Consider the following 9,524-nt stretch of genomic DNA (forward strand, 5'->3'; position numbering starts at 1 on the left):
AAACTGTAAAAAAATTGAGGGAAAATATAGAGGGGGGGGGCTAATAATTCAGACTTCAACTGTGTGTAACAGCACTGGCTGTATCAGAACAGAACTAAATTATTTCTATTTAATTAATGCAAAACCTCTTTATATAATCTCAATATACAAGTCATTGGTTGTATCCTACAATATTGACAACAGTCAGAATAACATCAGAATAACAAAGTGCTTAAATGATTAAAAATGAGAAGTAATACTGACAGCAAACTCACCGTTATTCAGCTCATGATCAGAGGCTCCGGGGAGAGATTAGCAGTATTTAGGAGACACTTTAAGAGATAGTTCACCCAAAAATGAAAATTCTGTGATCATTTTCATCTGTTGAACACAAAGGAAGATGCACTGAAGAATGCTGAAACGCATGACCATTGACATCCATAGTAGGAAAAGCACACACTGTGGAGGTCAATGGCGAATTCTTCAAAACATCTTTTGTGTTCAACAGAAGAAACTCAAAATAGTGTTGAACAAGTCAAGGAATGAGTAAACGATGGCAAAACTCTTCATTTCTGGATGTACAATCAACTTTATTTAATCAGTAAAAGGTTCAATCTGCCTCTTCAATGCTGATCCTGCAAGGATATCGATGGACACGTCATTTGAGGAGGATGTGTTGTTTCTCTAGAGATTATAAGAGTGACGATTAAATAAATCCACCCTGAAAGAGTTGAACACCGGCACTCTCAACGTCTCTGATTTCACCTGTACTTCAGTCTGGGTGGCGATGCATTGGGTCAGATTGATAAGATAAGCTAAACCTGATCATCAGTTGTATTTTAGCTCCTGCATGTTGTGTCGTGTGGCTTCAGATCATGACACGGGTTTTTGTTGCTTGACTTTAAAGATGTGATGCAGATGTCATTTAAACAGTGACTTAATAATGATTTAACTAAAATATAATAATTAAGACTTTCATTCATCAAGCCTCACTTCATTACCATGATGAAATGCACTGATGCTAATGCTTAAAGGGGCAGTTCACCCAAAACTGACAATTCTGGCATCATTAATCTCTCTTTACTTATTAACATGTATCAATACTTTTATTATTATTATTTATAATTATTAAAAGGCCCTCCACCACCACCTTACTCCTCCTAGCTCATTGAGTATATTGGCATTTCTGAGAGCTCCCTCATCCTCAAAGTCCAGAAAAATACCAGAATTCCTGAGCAACTTGGGGCTGTTGCTGTATATGGAGGATGAGGGAGCTCTCAGATTTCATCTAAAAATATCATTTGTGTTGCATGCTTATTTTAGCCTAGGACTGTCCAAAAATAACATTAGAAATCTAGAAGTCTACAATTACTTTAGGGGTCAGTGTTAGTGATGTACACTTGCATCAACAACACAAGCTAAAAAAACAAGGCCCTCCACCACCACCGTACTCCTCCTAGCTCATTTCTGATATCAGTAATTCTGAAATCTGAGAGCGCTCTCATCCTCAAAGTCTAGAAAACTACCAAAAAAGATTTTCTGGTAGTTTCTGGACTTTGTTTCTGAGCAACTTGGGGCTGTTGCTGTATATGGAGGATGAGGGAGCTCTCTGATTCCATCTAATGAATATCTTTATTTGTGTTCAGGGGATTATTTTCACCAATAAATAAAATACATGCTCATTTTTGCCTAGGGCTGTCCTAAAATCTATAATTTTTAAACCTTTTGCTTATCATATAAACCTGACCCAATGCATTGTACCGGCGCCGGTGTTTCTTCATCATCATCATCCTCAGGAGAAACAACACTTCCTCCTCAATATGCCGTCTGATTTAACCATCCATGTCCTCGGAGTCGACCGCTGGTTTCCATTTCCGACTGCACAGAAGAGGCAGTTTCCTGGGAGAGATGACGATGCTGATCCTGCAGACTTTGGGTCAGGCTCTGGTTCTGGATCAGTTCTTCTTTTTTTCCATTTGCAGTGAAGAAATGGCTTCATTATGATGTTTTTGTTGATTTTTATGAGTTTTTTGTAGAAAATCTTGATTTTTTTTTTCTTTTTTAAGATGAGGGGACTTTCTGTAGAAGACTTTGCTGCTTTCTATGTGAAGTTCACACTGAGAAAAAACAAAAGAGGAAATATTACAGACATGTCTAGGATTTGTCTAGCGCATATCTATATAAAATAAGAACCAGCACAATAGAATAACACTTCAGGCTGAGTGTTTACCTCCATCTACGTTGAGTCTTGTCTTCATCCAAGTGCAACTTCATCCAGTCATGTTGTAAGAACTCATCCAGTGTCATGCTTTTGTTCAGACACTTTTCAATCAGTTCACGACATTCTGTACAAGGAGAAAGATGGTTAATACACTGCATATAAGACTACATCTTACTTATAAGACTGTATAATATGCACTAAAGCTGACATTTATCAAGGTTCCCTTCTGAAATGTGTGATTAAAAGACTACCATTGGCTGTATCCTAAACCGCCACCTATACACTTAATAGTGCAGTGCCAAGATGTGCATGAATTTTCAAAATGTGCATAAAAATGTAGGTTTAACTTAAGAAATAAAGTTGAAATCTTGTATGGAAACACATCTAGGGTCTGTTCACTCACCACTGGTTAAGCTGGCTGGAAGCGGTATACTGCGATTGGCTTTGGAATCGAAGTAAGTCAGCATGTCTCCGGTCAACATGTAAACCAGCAGGCAGCATATAGACCTGGTGCTGTCCATGACGGCGCTACGGTATTCTCCTGGCCGCACTTCAAAAGCGCAGCCAAAGTCGATCAGCTTGATCTGCATAGTCCTCGTGTTGACCAGGATGTTTTCACAATGCAGGTCGTTGTGCACAATGCCATTGTCAAAGCAATGCTTGACTGCCAGGACTATCTGTCTCACCAGGCGACATGCCACAGGTTCCTCCAGCTTGCCGTGATTTTTTACGTAGAACTTCAGGACTTGAGAAGGCGTTGGGTACTCCATGACTATTGAAATGTAATCAGGTGCATCAAACCACTCGTACATTTCGATCACGTATGTGCACAATGGCGGACTCTTCAGCTTGAGCATTAACGCCACTTCTATCATCACCGGTTTGGCCGCTAAACGAGGCTGAGGAGAAAAAGAGAACAAGGGTTAGGAGATGCAGATCTGAAGAAAGGACACTTCATGCAAGAAAGTTTTTCAGAAAAAGTTCATGCTCTTAAATAAACGCCCCCCAGGCATTCTGTTTGAATGGGGAAACAGCAAAACGTGTCAAACTCTGTTCCTGGAGGGCCACAGCTCTGCACAGGCTCAGTTTTTTACAGCAGTGCAGCGATGCATGAAGAACAGCTAAATGACTTTCTTCAACTTGATCATGAGTAAAATTTTCATCCAGGGTCAAATAACTGGATTTGGCCTTTTAAAATTCAACTACACAACAGTAAATGTGTCCAAACCATTAAAGAATTAAACATTGACTAATTTTTTTTCCAACTTACCACAGAGATGTAATAGTCAGTGTTTTTCTTCTCAATCTGCTTGATGGCAACCTGCAGAGAGGAAATACAATTATTATTATTTTCCACACATTCTTCAGTCTCTGATTTATTTAATCAATACTGATGCTCAATTAGACGATTTACAAAGGGAGCAACATGTGTGGTAAGAGTTTTACCTCAACGCGATCAGATTTACGGATCGCTTTGCGTACTGTGCCGAAGCCTCCTCTTCCCAGAAAACCTCCCAGTTCATAGAACCTTTCCACAGATCCTGAAAAAAGAAGAGATTGTTTAAGTGCTTTCAGGTCTATCATACTGATATTGTCTTACATTAACAAATAAATGTTGTGTTAGCATATATAATAGTACTCACCATGATCATCCTTGGCTCCTGACGCAGAGATCTTGAGCCCAGATAGACCAGGGACAGGATTAGGATCTGGATAGGGCTTAGCAGTATTCTGGAACTCAGATGGTCCAGGGACAAGGTTTGGAACTGGATGAGGTTTAACAGTATTCTGGATCCCAGATGGTCCAGGGACAAGCTTTGGAACATGATAAGGCTTAGCAGTATTCTGGAACTCAGATGGTCCAGGGACCAGCCTTGGAACTGGATGAGGTTTAACAGTATTCTGGATCCCAGATGGTCCAGGGACAAGCTTTGGAACTGGACGGGGTTTAACAGTATTCTGGATCCCAGATGGTCCAGGGACAGGCTTTGGAACTGAACGGGGTTTAACAGTATTCTGGGTCCCAGATGGTCCAAAGACAAGCTTTGGAACTGGACGGGGTTTAACAGTATTCTGGATCCCAGATGGTCCAGGGACAAGCTTTGGAACTGGACGGGGTTTAACAGTATTCTGGATCCCAGATGGTCCAAAGACAAGCTTTGGAACTGGACGGGGTTTAACAGTATTGTGGATCCCAGATGGTCCAGGGACAGGCTTTGGAACTGGACGGGGTTTAACAGTATTCTGGGTCCCAGATGGTCCAAAGACAAGCTTTGGAACTGGACGGGGTTTAACAGTATTCTGGATCCCAGATGGTCCAGGGACAGGCTTTGGAACTGGACGGGGTTTAACAGTATTCTGGGTCCCAGATGGTCCAAAGACAAGCTTTGGAACTGGACGGGGTTTAACAGTATTCTGGGTCCCAGATGGTCCAGGGACAGGCTCTTCATCTGAATCAGGCTCTTTATCCAGATCTGGCTCTCGGTCTGGATCTTCCTCCGGATCAGGCTCTCGGTCTGGATCTGGCTCTTCATCCGGATCTGACTCATCATCTGGATCAGGCTCTTCATCCGGATCTGGCTCTTTATCCGGATCTGGCTCTCGATCAGGATCTGGCTCTTCACCCGGGTCTGGCTCTCGATCTTGATCTGGCTCTTCATCCGGGTCTGGCTCTTGATCTGGATCTTCACCCTGATCTGGAGCTTCACCCGGATCTGGCTCTCGATCTTGATCTGGCTCTTCACCCGGATCTGGCTCTCGATCTGGATCAGGCTCTCGGTCAGGCTCTGGATCTTCATCATATTCTTGATCTGAATCTGGCTCTTGATCTGGACCTGGCTCTTGATCTGAATCAGGCTCTGAAACCAGATCAGGCTCTCGATCTGGATTGTGCTCTGAATCAGGATCAGGCTCTCGATCTGGATCAGGCTCATGATATGGACTTGGCTCGTGATCTGGATTGTGCTCTGAATCAGGATCAGGCTCTCGATCTGGACCGGGCTCATGATCTGGATTATGCTCTGAATCAGGATCAGGCTCTCGATCTGGATCTGGCTCTTGATCTAGATCAGGCTCTTGATCTGGATCAGGCTCTTGATCTGGATCAGAATCAGGCTCCCCTTTGTTCCGTCTTCTGCGGAGGAAAGGCTTCTTCATGAGCTTCCACACCCTCCTGAAGAAAGCCTGGATTTTGTTCCTCCTGCTGCCTTGTGTTTGGGTTTCTTAAATGAAGAAAAACAACAAAGAACAGATTAGAGACGTGGCGGTCAGTTATTGTGTCGGCTATTAAGAATATATAGATGTAAAATATGAATAATAATTTAGAGATTGGCTGAACTGTCCTAAAGCGGGACACCTGTGGTCTAGTGTTCGTCAATCCTTCATAAACTCATGAATGCCAGTGAAAATATGAGTTATGCTAATCTGTGGTGCTGTGGGCTCAAAATCACACGTCCCATCATATATGAGAGGAGCCATCATAAAACAAGAAGCACCTTCTGTGAAAAACAGTCTTGATGAACATGATATGAAGTGCTTTGAGATGTGCGTTTATTATCTAATGTTTGACGTCATCTCAACTGAAGCATGAAGAGGGCGGGGCATATAGCATAGCTCCTCCCCTTAAAAACAGCCAATAGTGTTCAGTTTTTTTCACAGCTCTGCCAGCATCAAATGAACACCCAATGTAAAAATGAGGGCGGGGCATGTCAGACACTAGAGAGCATTTGATTGGTCATAAGATTTGATTTAGGTGGAAGAGACAAACTGCAAGCTTTACATGTTTATAGCTTTTAAATGGGAATTTTGTCAGTTTTGTACCACACTAGCTCTGAGATATCCTTAAGTCTAATACACTGATGCTAACATCTAAGAAAAACATTGTAATTTCAGGAGAGCTTTATGGAGTATATATTAAATTTTAGACATATGTCTATGAGAATAGTTGCTTTGTGTCTATAATAAGTGCATTAAAACGATCCCATTGAGCTGTTTATCTGATGATGTTCAATTATCCATTTTTAAATTAAGTTTATCCTCTTTCAGGGACTTTTGAGCTGCTGATTTTCTCAAAATACTTGTACTAAGAGGTGGCTTTTCTTATTTTGTGGTTGCAGACGGCCTCACCGGTTGTGTTTTCCTCCACACTGCTATCAGGAGAGGACTCATAAGGTGCTGTAGTGTCATCAGAATGCATTGACCAGTCCTCTTCCAGCCACGGACAGAAGTCACTGCAGAAGCTGATGATCTCCAGAAGCGACTCTGGAAGACAAAATCCGTCATAATGGTCAATTTTCAGAAACTGAGATTCATGGAAACACTTTACTGGACTCATCAAGACACCTTTGTGATTATGATACAACATGTAGCACAAATAAAAACAGGGTTGCTGCAGATTTCACAGAGTTAAATTTAAGACTTTTTAAAACCATTATGAGGCGAAGCAGTGGCACAGTAGGTAGTGCTGTCGCCTCACAGCAAGAAGGTCGCTGGTTCGAGCCTCGGCTCAGTTGGTGTTTCTGTGTGGAGTTTGCATGTTCTCCCTGCATTCGCGTGGGTTTCCTCCGGGTGCTCCGGTTTCCCCCACAGTCCAAACACATGCGGTACAGGTGAATTGGGTAGGCTAAATTGTCTGTAGTGTATTAGTGAGTGTGTGTGGATGTTTCCCTGAGATGGGTTGCGGCTGGAAGGGTTACAGCTGCCTAAAAACGTGCTGGATAAGTTGACGGTTGATTTCGACCACGGACTAAGCCGACAAGAAAATGAATGAATTTGAAAGCCATTAAATATTTATGACACTGTTATAAAATTATTCATCAACACACTGACACTTTTAATAAGAAGTTTTTAAATTGGCTTTAATCTAAGAAATCTTACCCGTTGTGTTTTTCTCCGCATTATCATCAGTAGCGGGTTCACCGGCATCTGAAACCACAGTCCAGTCCTCCTCGTCCAGCCATGGACAGAAGTTACTGCAGAAGCTGATGGTCTCCAAAGATGATCCTGAAAAACAAAATCAAGCATGAATCAGTCATAACTATTCATAACAAAATATCTCATGAACCATTACCTAATGGACTGAAGATTGCTGAAAATCATTCATTTTGACTCACACAATGTATTTTTGGATATTCCTAAAAATGTATTCCTAAATATTTATATATAATAAGTAATAATATATATTAAATGATATATATGTGTGTGTGCAGTCTGCATTTTCTAATAGGACACATCCTGTGGGTTTTAAAATAGTATTGGATGTGGATTCATTGTTTTGGCTTGGCCCAGTGAAAAACAACTCGACAATTTACCTCACAGGACAACTCTTTCACATCCCAGAGACTATTTTAACCCCATTATTGATCATTTCTCATTACTGTTTCATATATAATGTGTGTGTTTTATCATTTACACATCTATTTGAATCCCTCAATACTTAATATACCTAATTTAATCATTTTAACACCTAATTAAGCTTGAGTGTTTGCTGACAGCCTTACCGGTTGCATTTTTCTTCACTTTCTCAGCAGTGGAGGGTTTGTGAAGTGTTGTATCGGCCTCTGAAACCACAGTCCCGTCCACCTGGTCAAGCCAGGGACAGAAGTCGTCGCAAAAGCCGATTGTGTCCAACCACAGACCCGCCTCCGCTTTCTCCATTCCACCACACACAGATGCTGTTGCTGCCATCGCGTGGTCAAATACAGGCATCGTGTTTTCACTCATAAATTCTTCTACTTCACTCGTAAAAGTGCTGTAAGTCGACAGATAATTAGTAAATCGATCCATTAACTCAAACTCTGTAAACGCGCTCAAATGACAATCCTTTCACTAGCTTGATAATCACTGAACTGAAGCTTGGTATGCCGAGTGTCGTCACTTATGGAACATTTGGATTGACGTCACTAGGCGCGCTTATTTTCAAAAGTTCAGTTTTGCTCAAAGCTCAAAACAACACAGAAATGAGTCAATATTACCGAGCCGGGACCGATTTATGTCTGAAACCGGGTCATAATCAATAGACGACAGCCCCTGTCATGGTCTGCCTTAGATATAACAGCTCGTCAATGTCAAAATAGCCAATCAAATAAAGAAATACAAAATAAAAGCTCGAGTACAAAATATCAAACTCACAAGTCAGTGTGTTTTTAACAGAATTTCCAGAGTATTGTGACATATTGGTATTTTATATAGGAAAAACATATTAAATAATTGATAATATACATTATTCTTCTGGCATTTTGATATATGTATAGACTCATTTATAGCTAATTTACATTTGGATATATTTATATGCTTTCTGATATATTCATAGGCTCAAAATAAAGAGCTTTAAGAGCTGTTGAAAAATGTCCAAAGCTGTTTTTTCAGGTTAACACTGCATTTGGATTGGTGGATGTAACATAAAGGCCAATAAAAACTACATCACAATAAATACATCCATTAAAATGAAGTAAAGCTGATTAATCTAAGTGAACACGCAGCTAATTGAGAGAAAGTCATAGTTAAAGGTTCATTAAAAGTAAGAAATGTATTGACATGTGATTAAATTATTGCTTGTTAAGTAGAAGCCCCTGTTCTTAATGCGGGAATATCTGTTACATAAACCTACGTGTTTTTATAACTTATAGCCATTTAAATTCATTAAAAATAATTAATAATAAATTTCATCTAAAAATCACTCAAATTCTGACCCTAATTTAATATACAAGGTTTCTGGATATTGCTTTGGAATTTACAAATAAAATACTGGCATCTGAGGCTGGAGGGGAAAAGCTGCAGTTTCCCCATATATCCAGCAGGGGTTCATAGACGCCTGTTCATTTTCAGCTTTTATTTCTTGATGCTCTTGGAAATTATTTCCTCAAACTGATGATTTATATATTCACCAGATGTGATTTTTTTTGTATTTTTGGTTGTTGTTGTTGATATTTTTAATTATTTTCTTTTTCAAAACAACAGCCAATTTTAATGTTCTGAAGTAAAAAGCCCCAGACAACACACTCCACTTTGAGTTTGTGCTTTAGCATTAGTCCTTCATTTATTTATAAACATTTTTCAGACTTTGAACTTTTTTTTTTTGCTAATTTTTATAAAAAGTTCTCTGTTGCAGTCATGCATGTGTGTGTGTGTGTGTGTGTGTGTGTGTGTGTGTGTGTGTGTGTGTGCATATGTATGAGATATGTTGATCTGAGATGTTGTACAATTGACACACAGAACAGTTTATAGTTTAAGATCTGCTTTTATTTATTTATTTGTCTGATTTCACCATACATTTAAAGGATTTTCACAATACATTGAAAGGTTTTGCAGTCACACAGCTCCAACT

At 40.1% G+C, this 9,524-nt stretch overlaps 1 protein-coding gene across 3 annotated transcripts; it reads right to left on the reverse strand.

The window, feature by feature from the left end:
• Nucleotides 1–548: 548 nt before the first annotated feature.
• On the reverse strand, nt 549–8,267 carry LOC137488987 (uncharacterized). 3 transcript variants are annotated; one of them, XR_015522317.1, is made up of 11 exons: nt 7,699–8,267; nt 7,076–7,201; nt 6,326–6,460; nt 4,481–5,421; nt 4,025–4,422; nt 3,844–3,909; nt 3,647–3,741; nt 3,471–3,521; nt 2,604–3,099; nt 2,210–2,324; nt 549–2,096 (listed from the first exon to the last, which is right to left on the reverse strand). XR_015522317.1 is itself a non-coding variant. In XM_087304675.1 (9 exons), exons 1-9 carry the CDS (start codon nt 7,982–7,984, stop codon nt 2,081–2,083), a joined length of 2,898 nt encoding a protein of 965 aa, XP_087160801.1. In that variant the 5' UTR covers nt 7,985–8,064; the 3' UTR covers nt 549–2,080. The 3 variants fall into 3 exon arrangements, 1 of the variants encoding a protein (XP_087160801.1); XR_015522316.1 differs by having other exon boundaries at nt 4,025–5,421; nt 7,699–8,064; XM_087304675.1 differs by having other exon boundaries at nt 3,844–5,421; nt 7,699–8,064.
• Between the last annotated feature and the right edge of the window lie 1,257 nt (nt 8,268–9,524).

Source organism: Danio rerio, chromosome 22 (assembly GCF_052040795.2).
Source record: "Danio rerio strain M-AB ecotype USA chromosome 22, GRCz13ab, whole genome shotgun sequence".
NCBI classification, from domain to species: domain Eukaryota; kingdom Metazoa; phylum Chordata; class Actinopteri; order Cypriniformes; family Danionidae; genus Danio; species Danio rerio.